The 19571-nt window shown below is 42.7% G+C and overlaps 1 protein-coding gene across 15 annotated transcripts in view; it reads right to left on the bottom strand.

The window, feature by feature from the left end:
- The window catches only part of Ptpn20 (protein tyrosine phosphatase non-receptor type 20), a 97970-nt gene that overhangs the window by 8546 nt on the left and 69853 nt on the right, over nt 1-19571 (bottom strand). For 4 of the 15 annotated variants that reach the window (XM_038349132.1, XM_038349143.1, XM_038349144.1 and 1 more), the window contains one exon: nt 17546-19199. The exons of the other annotated variants lie outside the window; for them this stretch is intronic. In XM_038349132.1, coding sequence (XP_038205060.1) covers nt 19134-19199 — 66 coding nt within the window. In that variant the 3' untranslated portion in view covers nt 17546-19133. Of the gene's footprint in view, nt 1-17545; nt 19200-19571 lie in introns of those variants that run through there. 15 annotated transcript variants of the gene reach the window in all.

Genomic DNA, 19571 nt, shown 5'->3' with positions numbered 1-19571 from the left:
GTCCGGTGGTATCTCACTGCAGATTTGACCTGCATTTTACTTATGACCATGACAGTGAGCGCTTGCTGGTCATCTGGATATCTTCACTGGAGAAACACCTGTTCGAGTCTCTTGTTCATTTGTAACTAGGCCATTTGGGTTTTGGCTGTTGACTTGTAGATTCAAATATATTTTAGATATAACTTCTTATCAGATAGATAGTTTTCAAATATTTTCTCCTGTTCCACAGACTGCCTCTTCATTCTGTTGGAGTTTTTCATTTTCTGTGAAGAAATGGTGCCATTTGGTGTAGTACCACTTAACTATTAGAGTCTTGTTACCAGTGATTTTTTTTTTAAATCTTAAACCCAAAAAGTCATCCAGAACCAAAGTTGTGAGTATTTTCCCTTACATCTTCTTTGAGGTGCTTCATATCAAAACCTTCAGCATATTTGGAGTTAATTTTGCTTATGGTGTGGCATTCTTCTTCTGTGCATATTCAGGTGTTCCGGCACCATTTGTTGAAGTATTTTATATTTTGACAGAACTCTTCCACAAGATTCATGAAAACAAAGTTTATCCATGAGATTAAATGATAAATTCGGCACTTGCTGCTTCTTGAATGTCTTCCATTTGCCTTTGGCCCTCGGGTCTGGTGGTTGGACCCTCAGATCTCTTGAAAGTCATATGTATGGTTCCCTTCCTTTTTCTCATTCACCACAGCCTGTTACACACACAGCTGTCCATCAGTCTCCGAGCAGTAGTGGGTCACTGTCCCAGTTCCACTCTGCCTTCCCTCAGCCCTATCTGCCTATCTCCAATCCTTACTGTCAGTGAGCCCCTTAACCGGGGTAGCAGGGACACGGAGATGCTTCCAGACTGCAGGTATCACCCATCTCAAGCAGCCTGTATGTTACTACCCCATCCATCACTCTGCAGCAACATATTTGAGCATGAACAGAGAAGGATGCCGTCTTAGCCTAGTGTTGCCATAGCATGTTACAGGGAGGGCCCTCTTCCCAGGCAGTAGGAAGCATCATGCAGAATAAGCAAGTTAGACTCTGAGTTAAAGGATATGGTGGTTTGCTGCTCTGCAAACCTTTTTGCTGGTTTACATTTGAAGGACTCTCAGTAAGGATATTCTCCCCAGGGAGGAAAACAAGGTACACAGATTTTGGGGGAGATCATTATTGCTAGTGATTTTGTTTTTGCTTATCTGTTTTTGTGATTTACTTGTTTTTTTTTCCTTCAGGCTCATGGGATTAGTGGTTTTGAAACACATAAGTGCTTTAGGGGGAGCTAAAGCTTTCCTTACACAGATGGGACTCAACATCCGGTACGTCCATAACCTACTTCACTGATGTGCAACTACCCCACCTCAAAATCTGACAGCCATTGCTTTTTGATGCTAATATGTTCCACCTGTTCCTTCTTGTGGGTCACCCCAGAGACATAAGCTAAGTGACCCCTCCTTCCCGCTCCCTCCCTACCAGTTTCAACTGAACCAATCAGTTTGAGGTTCTCCGAGTAAAGGCAATTTCTCACACTTCTGTGAATTTGCTTCCCAGTACTGGGACTGCAGACAGGTGGTTTTTGAAACATGTGTATTTGAATCTTTTCTATGAACTTTAGAATACATAGAAGACACCATATTGACTTCTGCCTATAAGACTGCTCCAGAAAAGAAGGGAAAACCCAAAGAGTGAATATAGGAGTGGGCAGATGTATGGATGGATGGATAGATGGATATATGGATGGATAGATGGGTGGGTGCATGGATGGATGAATGGAGGGATGGATGGATAATTTGGAATATCCATATTGGAAACTCTTATCTGATGAGAAGTAAAATATGTGGCATGATGAAGATTCCTTTCTTGACTGACTCCTTAGTCTCCGTGAAACCTGCTCTTCCAATGAGACCTTCCTGAATTTTCCAGGAGACTAGGAATACTTCCCTCAACCCTTGATATCAACCAAGTTCCTCTGAACAATTCCCTGTCCACTGATCCCTCCTAATGCCCTTTGGCTCTAACTCTCAACTAGCTTTTCTCTATGTGGAGTTGAGGTCCACCTACATTGTTCTCAAGCAGTAGCTTGAATAAAAAGAACCCTTTTGCCACTTGATTTCTCCTTGATAGGTAATAAGTGTGCCTACAAAGGCTCTGGCCTGGGTGTCCCTGGCTACCCCGGATGAGCCTTAAGTTACATGCCTACAAAGACTCTGGCCTGGGTGTCCTTGGCTACCCCGGATGAGCCTTAAGTTACATGGTGTTTCTCTTTCCACTTACTTTCCGATGAAGGGCTTATGACAGAACTCGAAGATTCTCACAATCTGGGTCTTGCCCCACAAGCAGCCTAGATTTAAAGTGTGGCACCCACACTTCTGCCTGAAGAAATACTGTGTTCCGGGGCCACAGTCTTCAGCAGCAAAGTCTCATTGATCCAAGTTTGTTATCTTGGCTTAAAGATGCCAGAATAAGAATGGGCTTGAGGCGGGCAAGTCACTGGGCATAGGAGTTGAACACTGGTTCAGTTGTCACAGCACACCCAGATTTGTGCTAAGCCTCCTGACCAGCAAGCTCATCTGGTCTTGACCACCTCCTACTTTAACAAAAGACACACATCCCTGGGGCCCATTAGCAGGAACTGATCTAGTCTGAGCTCCGTACAGCATGGCAATGGCTTCTCTCAGAAAGCATAAGTTGCCAGTCCTGGGCGAGGCCTAGCATCATCGCCTTGTCCAAAGCTTGTCCGTAAAGACCCGCCAAAGGTCTAGTCCATATCTCCCAGGCAGGAAAAATTGTACCTCTCAAAATGAGAGCAGTGTTCATGCATTAAGGAGGAAGTAACTGATGGTGGCCCTTCCCCAAGACCATTTACAGCTCACACCAAATATGGAGTTTCCTCCTTGGCGAATGTGCCTCTGGAAAAGGCTGTGCTCGCTGAGATGAGAAAGTAGTTGTTGGGCACCTTTGGGGTCACAGACAAGAAGTATGTCGCCCATACACCTGGGCCAGGAATAGGTGCTCACAGATTTAGAAGGGGACAAGAGAGTTCCATATTGATCTCTGTAACAAACACTTGTTTATGAAAGCTCAGACACCACAAACCCAAGCTGATCTGGAGAGGGAACTGTGACTTTCTGTCCCATGTCACGGAGAGTCCTATGCTATAGCAACTGGTCAACCAGCTCAGGAGACACCTCAGCAACGGGGGTCATGCCTGGTACTTGCTGGTGAGGCTGAGTGGGGGTAGATGGCTATAGCAGAGTTGAAACCTCACCTTCCAAGCTTTCCCAAGCAAAGCTCTGGAGGCAAAAACACCTCCTGGTTGTTCTCATTCCCCAAATGGCTATGTTTTATGATGTGTTAAGTTTGGGGGAAAAGAGAGAGTTCCTCCAGCTGTGGCGTCCTCCCAGCTGAAGGCATTCCAGGCTTGGAGATTTATGACCTGCTGAGTGCCAACAGCCCACTGGCTCCACCAGAGGACCTGGGAGTACAGTGGATTGCCAGAACTCTGTACCCAGCCCTGCAGGGACTATACCTATGGCTCCCAAGCCAAGGCGTATCCTCTGTGGGCTCCTGATTTATACATGCGTGTAGCTTGTTTTGCCCTGTCACCGGTAATCTGTAGAATGTTGTGGTGGTTTGAAAGAAAATGGCCCCCAAAGAGAGTGGTACTGTGTGGCCTTATTGAAGTTAACTTTGTTGGAGGAAGGTATGTCACTCTGGGGGCAGGATTTGAGGTCTCTTTTTTAAGGTTCACTCAGTCTGACAGCCAACTTCCTGTTGCCTGCAAGTTGTGGGACATTTGGCTATGTCTCCAGAACCAAGCTTGCCTCCATGCCATCATGCTCCTTACCATGATGATAATGCACCAAGCTTCTGAACTGTAAGCAAGCCACCACAATTAAATGTTTCCTTTATAAGAGTTACTGTGGTCGTGGTGTCTCTTTAGAGTGACAGTAACCCTAACTAAGACAGATACGTCTTAGAAGAAGGCCTGGATTCCTTGATCCCAAGGCACTGATGTTATAAGTTGCCTTTCCCTTCCTCAGGACCATAGGGAGGTGGCAGCCTCCGATGAGCCTTTGATTGTCAGTATCCCACTCCCTAATCTACTCATGAGATTCATTCCCCACCCAAGACGCCTTTCACAGAAGGCAGAATACCATACTAAGAAATTAGGCTTTGCGGTGGCCCAGCCTGGGCTGCCTGTGGTGGGACTCTTGCCAGCTCTTGAGGATGGCTTCTTCCTTAAGAGTGCACCTGAGAAACAGGCCACCCTGGAAGGCATGTCCATTGCCTACTGTGTCAGGGTGCATGTATGATGATGCCTAATGCATGTGTATGAGGCAGGAGGAAGGAGCAAGGTGGGAAAGTGGTGGCAGGAAGACTGACTCTTCAGAGAAGGTTAGAATGGCCCAGCTAAGGTCACATCCAGAGTCCTCCCTCCTATGATGGTGCAGATCCTACCTGCTAAAGTCTCACTTGCAGACGCCCCTCACCTTGTAGGCTATCTGTACGTCCTGTAGGTTGGGGAAAGTGAGAATGAGGGCCCTGATGCAGACTGGGACCTCCATTGCTGCTGCCTGTAGCAGGGCTGTGGAAGTCATGTGGACAATACGTCAGGTAAACAGGAAGCGCCTGGCTGTGCTCCTATCAGCAGAAGTCAATTGTGTCACCGTTTCCAACTTTACACAGAATAGGTCCCCAGAGAGGACACTTTGGTTGCTATACACACCATATACCAATAACCATGCCCTGGATTTGCCTGTCCTTAGGGACAGCCTGACCCATTGAGAGAGGCTGAGCTCTGATCACCAGGTGGAAAGAAAAAGAGCAGCAGCATCCGGTTCTGGCCAGCTAAGGTAATCGAGCCTGCCAGGCCTCAAGTCCTCCAAAGGCCAGCAAATCTCCCTTGATGTTTGCCATGTGCTCCCTGGGAGACGCTGGCTAGGAAGGGTTCCTGGGATCCCACAAAACAGTTCTTTGCAGGAAGCACACCCTTAAAGCCCATGAGGACAGCACTGCTCTCCCCAACAGGTCATGCAGGGAGCAGGCTAATATTTAGTTAATCTGAGCTCACCCTTCTGCCTGTTTTCATTAGCATTTATTTATTCAGTTATATAACAAATGTGTCAGATCCAGAAAATACACTAGGCAGCAAAAATACAGAATCAATGTGCCAGAGTTGGAAATTTTCTTGACCCAAGAATTAAGCTTATTATTAATTCAATGATCCACTTGTAAAATTGTGGTCTGTTGTTCTGAGGGCTGGTCATAAGAGGAATTTCTACCTGAGTCAGTAGACAATAAAGGTTCTGGTGGTTGGCTTGCCTGGTCTGAGCCCTAGTGGGTGCTGGTCTTTGTTTGTTCATAAGAAATTATTATAGATGCCCCTTGACTTATGGTGGAGTCATTTCCCTATGTAAGTTATATCATCAGTCTCAAATACATTGAATAACTCAACCCCTGAACATCCCAGCTCGGCCTAACTCACCTTAAATATCATGCATAAGCCTGCTGTTGTTAGACAAGATCATCTCACGCAAGCTTATTGGATAATGACACATTGAGTGTCGCATATAATTTATTGAGTGTTGTAATAAACATGACAAACAAAAGGGCTTTCTGGGTACTTTCACACCATCATACAGTTGTAAATTGTGACGTACAATTATTGTAACCAAACGATCATCTAAGCATGACCAAGAGGAAGACAAATGTGACACAGTGACAGCTCCCGTGGCCCCGCACCCTTCCTTTCTAACAGCCAGAAAGAGGCCAAGGCTTTCTCCTAACAAGAATGGGTTCTAGCTGGAGCTAGAACAATACTGGTCAGAGAAAATCATGTCACTGAGCTTGCCATGGCTTGTTACTAGCGTCTGGCAGAAAACAGACAATTCAAGGTTATGAAATCACAGTCCTACATGGAGGAGCTCCCTTATGAGCCACACCTGCTAAGAAAAGAAGGGATCTGTACAGGGTCAGGAAAAGACCACAATAAGAGCAAGCCAGGCAAGAGTCAAGGATTCCTCGCCCTAGCAGTGCTGTTAGGCAGACGGCCACACTGTGACCTTTCTGTTAACAGATGGTCCCAGAAAACTCAAGCTGAGCTAGAAAGCAAGTTCTTAACATTTTTACTGTAGTTTTTCCACACTTAGATATTACCACCGGGCTACAATTGCCTGTGGTACTCATACAGTACCATGCTGCACAGGTGGGCCACCTAGGAGCCATAGCGGTATCATCCAGCCGGAGTGCACAGCAGGCTGTACCGTCTAACTATGTGTATGACTCTGAGATGCTTGCATAGCCGTGCAGTTCTAAGAGTGAGTAAGGTGACACAGGGCTGTACTGAAGAAGGACCACACACACTGCATAGCCACTGTCTTGATTAAGGAACCACCTCTTCTCCCGCTCCTCTTTTTGATTTCCTGCTTCTAAAGTTCTTGGTGAGCGGGCTGTCCCTGGTACTGTCCAGAGTGAATAGTTCCTTCTCTACAGTTCCGTGTGGTACCACCTTTTCCAGCTTTCTGAGATGCACCAGGCAGGGAGATGTGATGGCTAATTTTCACTGTCAACACATCAAGAAAGAGGAAGCTTCAACTGAGGAATTTCTGCCATCAGATTGATCCATGAGCATGTGTGGGGTGTTTTCTTGATTGCTAATTAATGTAGGAGGGCTCAGCCCACTGTGGATGGTACCATTCCTAAACGAGCAGGTGAGGGCTGTATAGAAAAGGCAGCTGAACGTGAGCCTGGGAATAAACCAATAAGAGGCATCCCTCCATCCTTCCTCCCTAACTCCCCTCAAAGATAGACATGAGCCTGGGAATAAACCAATAAGAGGCATCCCTCCATCCTTCCTGCCTAGCTCCCCTCAGAGATGGACGTGAGCCTGGGAATAAACCAATAAGAGGCATCCCTCCATCCTTCCTGCCTAGCTCCCCTCAAAGATGGACTGTGGCCTGGAAGCATGAGATGAAATAAAACCTTTTCTCCCCAAGTTGCTTGTAGTCATGGCATTGAGCAGAGCAATGGAAAGTCAACCAGGAGTGGGGCTTTGTGATATTTAAGCCATCACACACAAAGGGCATCATCCCCTGGAAGACGATTTATTTTAACCAGCAAATCTTTCGTCTCTCATCTATCAGCAGAAGGGGCTAAGCAAAACAAGCATTCTAAAATTTGAAGGATTAAATTAACATATCTCTCCAGGGCCTGTATGAACGCCAAGGTGAGTAAAATACGATCCTGTTACAGTTCATTATGGGGAGCTTTCCTCTATTAAGAGATGTCTCAGGAAGGCCTGGGTCCCAGGTGCTGGCCCATCTGTCAACTGTCTATTTAACCATCCTGGCTGGCACTGTGTAATGAAAATTCAGATGTGTCTCTTGCCATTCCATATAAAACGAAAGCCCCTATGGCCTCTTGTGACAACATTGCTCTATTCATTCTTTACTCTGGAGAGGTGCTTGGCTTTTTTAGAGGCAAAGGAGAAACGGTGGTGTCTGTAAGAAATTACATGATGAGAATAAGGTATTTGTTCCATGAACTGAAGCTTCGGTGGGAGAGGGGTAGGTAGCCATAAAATCGAAGGACTCATTAGAATTTTTTGACTGTGCCGAGCTGAATGTCACAGGTCCTGAGCCAAATTATCTCACACAATCTTTAGTCTCCTAACAACCACTCATTGCCCACCTATGTGCTCAACCTGACATCCTTTCAACTATCAGATTATCTCTTTGGGGTATATTAACACACCATTAGAGACTACCAGGCCCAATACTAATAACATCATCAGAAAGCAGTACGCCCTACAGCCCCCCTTTGCTGTGACCCACTTCACTAATGTCCCCATTTACATATTAGGAATGCCTCGACTTCAGACTTTGTTTTGTGTAACCACTTCTACATTGGAACACATTATTTGGGGGCACCCCGAATCCATGCTTCTGGGCCACAATATGTGGCTCCAGAATAATCTTTCTCCTGTTCCCTTTAAAGTGAGTTGTAGAAGGAGCGGCGGGGCTGCGTCCCGCCACCCGGCTAGCTTTACCCGAAATAATTACACGGAAACTGTATTCTTTTAAACACTGCCTGGCCCATTATCTGTAGCCTCTTATTGGCTAATTCTCACATTTTTCTTTAACCCATATTTAGTAATCTGTGTAGCACCACGAGGTAGTCGCTTACCAGAAGAGATCTTAACCTGCATCCATCTCAGAGAGGAGAAGCATGGCGACTGCATATGGCGACTGCCTGAAGCCTCTGCCCCTTGCCTTCTACCCAGCATTCTGTTAGGTCTACTCCGCCTTCCTAATTTTCTGTCTCTTAAAGGGCCAAGGCAGTTTTTTTATTAACAATAAAAGTAACACATAGACACTCCTCCATCAGTGAGAGCTATGTTTTGCATCGACAGTTTTACTCATTTACAATATGAACTACTTGGAACGGGACAGGGACATGCAGAGGCCCTTGTTGCTGAGGATATTTAGAGATAACAGCAAAATCCAAGCTGCCCCTGGTGACTGGGGATGTGACTCATGCAGGGAGAGCATGTGTCTAGACAAGTAAAAGAGAAACAAAACAACCCCAAGTCAGAGCTGCAGGTGAACGAACTGCCCCTGTGCCCAGCCAGCACTAGCTGGTAGAGAGAAGGACTGCTGTTCCCTGGAAGAAAGAATAAAAGGAAAGCTGCTCCGGAATCCTAACAGAAAGGAAATCAACAGCCCACGGCTGAGCATCCCTACCAGATAGGAACGACACTGAGGCTTCCACAAGACTGAGCAGAGACAGGCCTGCAATGAGGGTAACGGGGTAACAAAAGGAATTGCAGCAAGATGACAGCGCACGGGGGAAGGGCTAGGGATAGTCTTGTTTATTATCCAACCTTCCCGCCAGCTCTCTAAGAAGGAATCAATGAAACTGTGTGTATTCAGTACTTAACATTCAATGTTAAGAGAAAAGGAAATGACTTTTCAAAACCTCCAACAGAGGAAAGATTGGCACATGAATTTGACAGGGATCTAAAGCAGCACCCACACAAAGACAGCCCACATATGCACTCAAGGAAGACAGAGATTAACATCCCACTTTGAGAAAGTGCCTGAAGGATGAGCTCCAAACAAGCCATGCATCATGCTGACCTTAGAAACAAAGTCAAATATGGTGCGCTCGTCAGCTGCTTGACCTGCTCATCCCTATTCCTACAGCCTAATTCCATGCCGTTGACCAAAAGACCTGGTACTCTCTATAAGCCCTGTCCTTCCAGGTGTGAAGACATGAACGCTGGAACGCCAAGAGGAATGAGTCAGTGTTTCCAAACCCTTGCAATCATGAGGCCATTCTCTTGTGGACAGTTCTGGAGGACTGGGTCTGTTGTGGAGTATTAGCTGAAGATGTGTTACGTTTGTTTGTGCTGTGGGACATTTGTTTAATGATGCGAAGATGTGTTGTGCTCTTTTATATTGCATTTGTTTAATTCTGTGAAGCTCTATTACTTTACCCATCTAAAATACCTGATTGGGCTGATAAAGAGCTGTGGTATGTTTGCTTCTACTTGAAGTGGTGTCTGGCAGATCAATGCAATTTCCTGCTATTCTTAGTTTTCTAAGACTCCTTTTCAACTTTAAAGATGGGTAACATGTTGGAGTCAAATATTTCTCTGTGGTCTACTGAGTTGTACAAAAGGAGGACTCTCAGGAATGATACTCTGCCAGCACCCTCTGATATACCACTCGTGTTAAAATAGCAGTCTTCTAAGATGAAATCCCAGACTCTTAATCTCTCACTGGAAATCATTTTTATATTTCTTTTAGTTGTAAACCTTTACTATCAAAAAGACTGACAGTAATCTAAGTTTCCTATCACATTATTTTTGAATAGATACCCAAAGGAATTTTAATTTGTTTCAAACTTCAGTAATTTCACTAGAGAAACCTTTGTTATTTATTCTTACTCATGTGATATCCTCAGAGACACACTATAAACCTTCAATACAAAGATTTAAATATTTTATTTCAGGAATATTTGAATGACTATTCAAAACTGTCCTAGCTGGGAGGTAGTGGTGCATGCCTTTAATCCCAGCACTCGGGAGGCAGAGGGAGATGGATCTCTGTGAGTTTGAGGCTAGCCTGGTCTACAAAAGCTAGTTCCAGGACAGCCAGGACTATTACACAGAGAAACCCTATCTCAAAAAACAAAAACAAAGACAAAAAACAATACAAAAAAAAACCTGTTATTTGGTGGTGCATTTGCCCTGACCCTTGCTTTATGACTTTAGAACCAATTATCTGTATGCTGGTTGTCTCAGAGAACGTTCAGTCACTGTGACAAAACACTATGACTACAGTAAGTTATAAAAGAGGTTTTGGGGGGCTTGCAGTTCCAGAAGAATCCACAATGGTTGGGAAAGCATGGCTGCAGTGTCAGGAAGCTGGCTAAGTATATTTTATTTGCACACAGAAAGCAGAGAGAGGTCATGAGGTAAGTTTATAAATTCTCAAAGACCTGCCCCCTAACGCCACCCTGTGAATACTTCCTCCAGCAAGACTCCATGTACCAAAGGTTCCATTAGCTCCCCAAACAGTGCCACCAACTGGGGGCCAAGTGTTCGGACTGATGCATCTATAGGGGACACTTCTCATTCAAACCACCATACTCAGACTGAGATTTTTTTCAGGAATATTCTTTGAATCGCTCTTCAGAGTTGTTCTTGAGTATCGAACCCTCACTTTGATTATGTCTCCAAGACCTGTTCTCTCTGCCCTTGTCCTGCTCACCTGCCCTCCTCACCTGCTCTCCTCACCTGTCCTCAGTGATTATGATTCATAAATTCTATTTTCCCTCCCAGTGTTAATGTTTTTTTTTTTCATAAGGTGACAGTTACTGAGTTTTCCTGTTTTTGTTTGCTTGAACTGAATTTGAGGTTTTCTGTTTTGGCTGCTCTTCAGGTCCTATGTGACTTTTCTAATGTGTCTGTCTGTGTAAATGTCCTTGGACATGGGCTACGGTTAACCTGCTTTTTAAAAACTATTTTTATTTTTCTACAACATAATATTTTTATTAATTACTTGAAAATTTTTTTCAACACACCCACATCACACTTGCTTCACATTCCCCCCAGGTCCACCTTCCCACTCTGTCCCCTCCCTAAACAAACAAACAAACAAAAAACAAACCTACCAAGTCCAATTTGCGTTGCCCATCTATCACTGCAGTGTAGTCAAATTCCCAGTGGTCAGCTCCAAAACCGAGTCCTTCCTGGTCCCCACCCCTGCCAGGAGTCATCAACAATGAAGAGCCATACTTCATCATCTTTATCACAGGCTTAATGACTACCTTCAATGTCTTCCAGTCTAGACTGTTTCTTTCTTGTTGGGGAGGGAAGAAGAGGTTCTCACAGAAGCCTTCACTATCTCAATTATGAGTCTACAGTCATTGATTCCACTGCAAGTGAAGCTTTCTTGCTCATAGAAGCCGATAGGCAGCATGGACTTGAGCATGGTTTCTGGCTACAGCACAGATGATGAACAACAACAGTTTCTGGCAGCAGCATGGATCATGGACATGATCATGGACATCAGCATGGCTCCTGGTGACAGAAAGGACTACTGAGAGTCTTTTGAGAAGACTTAATCCAGAAAATGAGACATTCTTCATCTTGATACCTTGGTGCTCAGTGTTGTAGTCAGGGTGATCAGCCTCCGGGTAGGGTGCCCAGGGGCTGGACCTGCCTGAGCTTCAGGCTACTGTACACCACCCCACCCTCAGCACTGGCAGTGCCATGAGCATCCTGGGCATGACAGTAGTGCGTGTTCTCCTCCCCCAAGCCAGCGAGTGTAGTGGGGAGCTGCGGGCAGGCCTGCTTTTCATCCTGCCTGGCTCCCAGCCACCGGCTAGCTTATGCCCCAAAATAACACACAAACTGTATTCATTTAAACACTGCCTGGCCCATTAGTTCCAGCCTCTTATTAGCTAATTCTCACATCTCTTGCTTTAACCCATATCTATGGGTAAGACACGAGTGGTGTCTTACCGGGAAAGATTCAGCATGTCTGACCTGGTAGCTGGCTTCATGGCGACTGGCTCAGAGAGGCGAGGCATGGCGATTGTCTCTGAGAGGAGAGGCGGGGCAATTGTCTGAGCCATCTACCTCACTTCCTTCTTCCTGTTCTGTCTACTCCACCTATCTAAATCCTGCCCTATCAAAAAGCCAAGGCAGTTTGTTTATTAGCCAATGAGAATCCTCCATCAAGCAAACAGCGAGGCAGCAGCAGTAAGTGACCTAGTGGGCGGTGACTGGACAAGGTGGGCCTGAGCCTCCTGGCAGCCTGAGAACCAGGTCTACTCAGCATGCGACATGCTCCTTTGTCAACTGCCAAGTCTCTAGATCCCCTTTTCTCCACAATGGGCACTGACATCTTTTTTCCCAATCCCATGAAAGCACTTTTTAAAAGCATCTTCCCATGAGACCTGTCATTTTTTTGTTGCTCTGCAGATATTGTATGCCTTGCCAGCTCAACCTCCACCATCTCAGAATCAGAAGCCTCCATGAGTCTCTCTGGTTCTTCAAAGCTGCCCTGTAGCCCCTTGGTTGCTGGCAGCCACCGCTACGTTCTTTGTAATAGAAAAGCCCCAAGTCGTGTTCCTTGCCACTGGACAGTGCTCTGGCTCGGGTTTCAGTTCCAGTGCAGCTCATCCATAGTGGCTGCAAGGCTGAGAGCAAACGCAGGCAAGATTTTTCATTGTTTTTATTGAGTTATACATTTTTATCCACTTCCTTCTCTTCCTCCCCCTCCCCTTCTACCCACTCCCATGACTCCCATGCTCCCAATTTACTCGGGAGATTTTTTTTCTCCTTCCTATATATATCCTTATGTGTATATTTGTGCTTTTGTGTGTGGGCATGTGCATATAACTTTGGGTAAATCATCAGATCCCGTGGAAGTGGAGTTACAGACAGGTGTGAGCCACCATGTAGGTCCTGGGGATCAAACCCAGATCTTCTGGTGGAGCACCCTGTGCTCTTAATCATTGAACAATCTCTCTAACCAGGCTCTTCCAAATCTGATTTTGAGCATGATTTTCTGTGCCCTTATTGTCCACACCCGAGTGATAGAATTTCCTGAATCTTTTGATTTCTTCAACTTCACTCATAGGGGGTTTGATTACAACACTTTTTCCCCCTGTGAATTTAGTTTGGGCCTTTGCTGGCTTTCACGTACCTCTTGTAAACGTCAATGAGCTCACTGTCTGAGCTCTGCTCACTCTAGTCTCTTCTATTTGGACTTTTCCTTCACCTCTTTTCTCAATGTTCTGTTAAAATTTTGTTTTAAGATTTATCCTCATTGTGGGACTCTGTTAAAATCCTTAATTGTTAATCTTAAGTACTTTATATACTTGCTAAAATGTTTTAAAACATTTTGTTTCACATTTTAGAGACATTAGCTCTTTCCACTGTTGATTACACATTCAGTTTTAGTCACCACCTTCAGATGAGAATACTCCATTTCCTAGTGAATATCTGCAAGTCATCAGTGTCTAATTAAGAGAGGACCTTTGGCATAGAGCTTGGGAGGTACAAAGAATAAGATGGGGAAAGACACCATTGTGTAGCAATTTCCTCTAAACTGAGGTATTCTACAGGAGGGATGCTCATTACCACTCAGAAAGTGAACAACACACAAGTCTCAGGAGGTCCCTGAAACTTATCAGGTTCACAAGGTCCCCCTGTACACAAGGTTATAAAAGAAGTAAGGACTACTGAAGAACGAAGACTCTCTGACCTGTCAAGGTGCCTGCAAGTTATGCAGAGTACCAGCTTTAATGTGTTTCACCCATGCTAGGGTAGGCTTTTGATAATACAGTTGCCTTTGAATAGACTGTGATCCTAAAAAGAATCCCATACCCATACTTCTGGGGGAAAAAACCAATAAACCCATTGGTTGGCCAGGTTAGATTTAAGCAGTATCATTATTTGGATTGTAATTGTGGTGGTTTGAATGTAAATTGGCCCTCCAAAGCTCACTATTAGGAGATGTGGCTTCATTGGAGTATGTTTGGCCTTGTTGGTGGAGGTGTGTCACTGTGGAGGTCTCAACTATGCTCAAGCCATGCTCAATGTCTCAGATCACTGCCTGTTGCCTGCGGGTCTAGATTAAGAACTCTAAGCTCCTTCTCCGGCACCATGTTTGCCTATATGTTGCCTTGCTTCCCAGCATAATGATAATGAACCGAACCTCTGAACTGTTAAGTGAGTCACCTCAATTAAGTGTTTTCCTTTACAAGAGATGCTGTGACCATCACAGCAACAAAATCCCTAGTGAAGACAGTCATCAATTGCCCACTCGGAGAAAGTAAATGTTGGTATATGTTACCCACGGAATCGTGTCACATAATACATTTTGAGTGAAGAAGTGGCTCCGCAGTCAGGCGACCAAAGGTAATAAGAACACTAGAGCTCTCCAGGGCTCAATCCTTGGTTTCCGTCTTATATTATTTGGGCAGTTTGTCCCATGCCTCGGCATCATGTTTAAGGCAAATATCTCCTCAGATTTGAGTTTTTAGCTTGGGAATAGTTTTAAAGCAGCTAACATGGAGGTCTCACAGGTATAAAATACAGCAGTACTCAAAGTGTATACACCACTCTCCCTCCTAAGGACGTGACCACATCTCACAAGTTTCATTTGCATTTAGTCCAAAATACTCTTTAGCTTCTCTAATAATAAGTTTCCTTTTTGACTTCTGGGTTATTTAAAAAGATACAAATATATACTGGGCAGGTAAGATGGCTCTAGAGGCCTTTGCTGCCAAGCCTGACAACCTAAGCTTCATCTCCGGAACACACATGACATGGTGGGAGGAGAGAACACACTTCCTTTACAAGTTGTCCTCTGACCTCCATCCACATTCATACTGTGCCACCCCTCACAAAATAAATAAATAAATATTCTGAATATTTTGAAACTTTGAAAACTGACTTTAGTTAATCTATAAACATATTTAATATATTATTATGATTCTTTTCAATTTTACTGAGACAAATAATTTATTCTCAGAGAATATCCAGTATGCTTCAAAAGAATGTGTATTCTGCTACAATCTGGTGCAGTGTTCTTTTTTTAATCATGTGGATCTGGTTGACAAGTCAGATCTCAGCAGAATTTCTCACCTTTTTCCACTTGTCCTGATAATTACTAAGACAAATGTTGAACTCTCCAAACATTATTGTATATTTGTCTATCTTTTTAATATCAAAAGATCTGTCGAAATTTGCTTTAATTGTTAAACTTTGGACTTTAAATACTAACTTTGTAACAAATTAAAAAAAATAAGTGGACATGGGTTGGTGATGTGGCTCAGAGGTTAATAGGCACTGGCTACCAAGGCTGATGACCTCAGTTCAGTGTCTGAGCCCCATAGTGCATTCCTGAGAGCTGTCCTCTGACCTCTCCCTGTCTCCCTGCACTGTGGCATGCATCCACCCAAGCACATGTGCATACCTTCATGTGCACTGTGGCACGCATCCACCTAAGCATATGTGCACACTTTCACATGCACTGTGGCACGCATCCACCCAAGCACATATGCATACCTTCATGTGCACTGTGGCACGCATCCACCCAAACACATGCACACACTGATACACACAAAATAAATAAATAGCTTAAAGATTTTAATGCATGACTCTGCAATTGACAACTCTATTATGTTCCACTGATTCATATCTCTGCACACTAATTGCTTGTTTTCTTTTTGTGTGTGTGCTGTGGATCAAATTCAGGGCCTCACATATGCTAGGAAATGCTCTACCACTGAGCTACACTCCTTCCCAGAATCGTAAGTGTTCAAATCCCTTTGACTTTTCCACCATATTTGCTTACTCTCCTTCCATCCCAATTAATTTTCTTTTTCAAAATAATCTTCTCTTTAATGAATCTATTGTCATCTAGAGCATGATCATTAACTACTCAGTTCTTATTAGGTTTAATCTTAAGTTGTTTTGGTTTTTGAAAGAGGGTCTCACTGTGTAGACCTGGCTAGCCTAGAACTCACTATGTGCACCAGGATAGCCTTGAACTCATAGACATCTACCTGCCTCTGCCTCTGCCTCTGCCTCTGCCTCTGCCTCTGCCTCTTGAGTTTATGAGATTAAAGCATATGCCACCATGCCTACATCTGATTAAAACATTTTATACAACTTTTTAAAAATGTCTTTATCTCTCTATTGATGATATAGAAGGAGCAGGCAAAACTCCTCTTTAAATGAGCCAGGCAGTAAATACCTTAGAACCACACCATCCTTGATAATATAAATTAACCCAATCATTTCTATTACAGCACAAAGCAGCTATAGATTATAATTTACAAGTGAAAGAGGCTACAATATTACAAATAAAAGCAAGCTATGGTGTGCTACCTAAAGGTAGCTGAAGAGTCATAGAGAATTAAATTTTACAAAGGTACCTTGAAGTCTGATTTTGTAATATCTTTTCTATTATTATTTCCAGTAAACTATTATAATTCTATGTAGGCAAACAAGTAATTTTGTCTTAACTGTCCAATATTATTAGCAATGATCGTACTTTGTATTCTTACACTATCATCAGCTAACTCCTCAGCGATAGTGTTGATGGCTTTGTTAATGGGCTCTCCTTTTCCACCCTCAAGTATAATGTGATTTTTCTAAAAACTGTTCCTTATCATGTTCAGCCCTCAGCGATGACAGCTGCATGGATAGCATTTACAATACCATCAAATTCAGGCTGTTTTGTAATTACACCATTACTCCTACTTTTGGATCACAGCTAGAGTCTGAGTGGTCTGAGCCATCCATCTTCCCTCCCCAGTCCACTGACCCATTTTTGCCAAGTGGACACATTCCAGCTCTTCTCCTTCAGTTTTTCAAATCTCAAGACAACACAGAGGAAAATTAAGTCTTAAAAACTAATAGAAAATGGAAATTTCATTTTAGATTTTTCAAGGTGTTTTCCTTTGAGATTTTTTCAATAAAATAAATCATTGAAATGGCTTGAGTCATAAATGTGAACTTCACTGGAAGTTGAATGATATAGAGAGAATAAGAGTGAAGAGACTGAAGGAAAAATAAATTAGTAGGAGCAGTGTGAGGATAAAATATGTAGTACTTATTCCTGAAAAGCCTTGGTCTAACACTTAAGTGTCATTAAAATATTTATTTAAAGTTAAAAGTTAACAAATATCTATGCTTATTTATAAATATTTTAAGACTTTCTTTAAATCAGCTTTCACACCCTCACAAAGTTGCCAATGAGAGTTGCATATTCCCACCCTAGGTGGAAAGAGACTCACTACTAGCAGTGTTCCAGTTAACCCCAAGTTTCTACCTTGAAGCAAACCTTCAAGAACGAAATCAAAACAAATCCAATTACTACTCCCATGTTTATTACTTATATCTGGGAGAACTCAAAATAGTCCAGCTGTAAAGATAATGAAACACATTTTTAAAAACGGTATGCTCATCAAGACATGAAATCACAATATCCTGATAAATAAAAATACTTCAGGCAATATATAGAAAATATTTTTAATTTAATAACATACAGTCCATCTTGGGAACATTGTTCTGTATTATATTATCTTATAGTAACAGAATGAAAATACAGTTATAGATGCAAATATTAAAAACCAATAATCAAAATAATATTTTTGTTCAGCATAGACTATTATGCATATAAACAGTATATAATCATAACTATGTATAATCATCAGCTTGAGTTAATGTCAAATATATGGCATATTTTTAAAATGAGACTTATCAATTCTAATTTAACCAATTCAAGTTTTCATTTAACCAAAGCAATAAGCCTCTTAAAAGTTTAGGATTTATTAATTTTAGGAATTTTCAGTATGATTCACAGCTCTTATCCTACTGAATTGACTGTACAATACCCTTATCAATTGCTTTGTGGCTTATAATTAGGAATGACTGACTGATCGCCAAAACCCCTTAACCAAAAAATCACTATAACTGTCTGAGGCAGAATCCTGATATGATGAATATTTTAATAATGGCCAAAAGTTTTTAGCAAGAATATAGAAGCTTCACTTTCACAACTACGAATTTAGTTTTCCAAAATCTAGTTCAAATGTCCAGAATCTAAATCTTTCTACAGAGGAAACAAACAACTTAATGGACCTCTGGAGAAAAAAAGAGAGGAGGGGGAAGAAAGGAAGTGGGAAACAGAAAGAAAATGAAGCTTTTTTTAGATCTTAGTTTGAAAAAAATTGGTTTAACGATTACTAAAAAACATAGCAATATCATTACATGACAGTTTATTTGCTAGCTAAATATTAAGAGGCAAGTACCATATAATACTTGCTTCTGATAAAGCAGACAGAATGGTGTGTTAACTGTTAGGGCAGGGCAGAATAGAAGTTTGGGCCTGACAAACATTTCCACTGAATTTACAGATCAACAAGCATTTTTGTTTGAGATTGTTCATTGGTGTGTTCCTGTGAGGGCAAAGAGGGACTCTGTTCACCAATAAGGTGTTTCTCAGGGCAGCAGGACAACGGCCTGGCTGCTTCAGGAAGGTAGCTATTTCATGGAAATCCCTAGGGTACTCTGGGACTATGCAAGTATAAGACACGAAAACCATTTATATTGAAAGTCAATCCATCCTCGTTAGAGTCCTTTTGAGTTATTTAGTTGCCAGCTGAGAGTATGGACTCTAGCTTCTCTAAAGACCATAGACAATATCTGCAAAATGCCCGTGAGAGGTCAACATATGAACCTGCCATTTATTGGTCCCATGTTCTCCCAGAGTAAGGCTTGTAAGGCTTGGAAATCTTCTGAGGTTGTTGGCCACCTTTCCAAATAAAAACTTAATAAATATATTTCAGTCTTTTATTGAACTCTAAAATCCCTTAACCCAAACAGCTAAGCTGAGGTTATTTCATGTTACTTTTGCTCCACTGAAAAACATGGGTGGGTATTTTGCTATTGTCCAGATGGAGCAAGTGAAAACAGTTCACTCTGTGCCCAAAGATGCTGCCTTCAGTGAGATTTCAGAGAGAAAATCAGAGGGCAAAGTGCACGGCCAGCAGCGCCTTCAGCACAAGCTTCTTGGTAATTGCAAGTGAGAGGCGCAGTCTTTCTTAACTCAGAGCCAGAAGATTCTGAAGAACTTCAAGCACAATTTCATAACAGAAATGATACTGCTCCTGCGCACACAAACGACACAGTTAAGTAACCAGAAGCCGGGTCTCCTTCGGGAGTGCACAGCTGTAGCATGAGAAAATTCCCCTCAAAGATCAAATGTTTACAAACCCTTGAGAGCTTCTTTAAGCAAGTATGTATTTAAATATGAACAACATAAATGATCAAAATAAATGTCTTGGTGTAGGAGTCTTTAGCAGACAAGTATCTAAACAGAATGAAATGAAACATCCTTTTCCTTATGTCTTCTCTAGCTAATCTAGGGCTCTCATGTAAGTTTAACATCTCAAATATATACAACTGTTACATAATATATAACCAAATATATCCCTAATTATATACACATATTATACATAGTATACATATCAGTTCAGAGG

Source organism: Arvicola amphibius, chromosome 12, assembly GCF_903992535.2.
Source record: "Arvicola amphibius chromosome 12, mArvAmp1.2, whole genome shotgun sequence".
In the NCBI taxonomy this organism is placed as follows: Eukaryota; Metazoa; Chordata; class Mammalia; order Rodentia; family Cricetidae; genus Arvicola; species Arvicola amphibius.
This window is presented reverse-complemented; position numbering and strand designations above follow the sequence as displayed.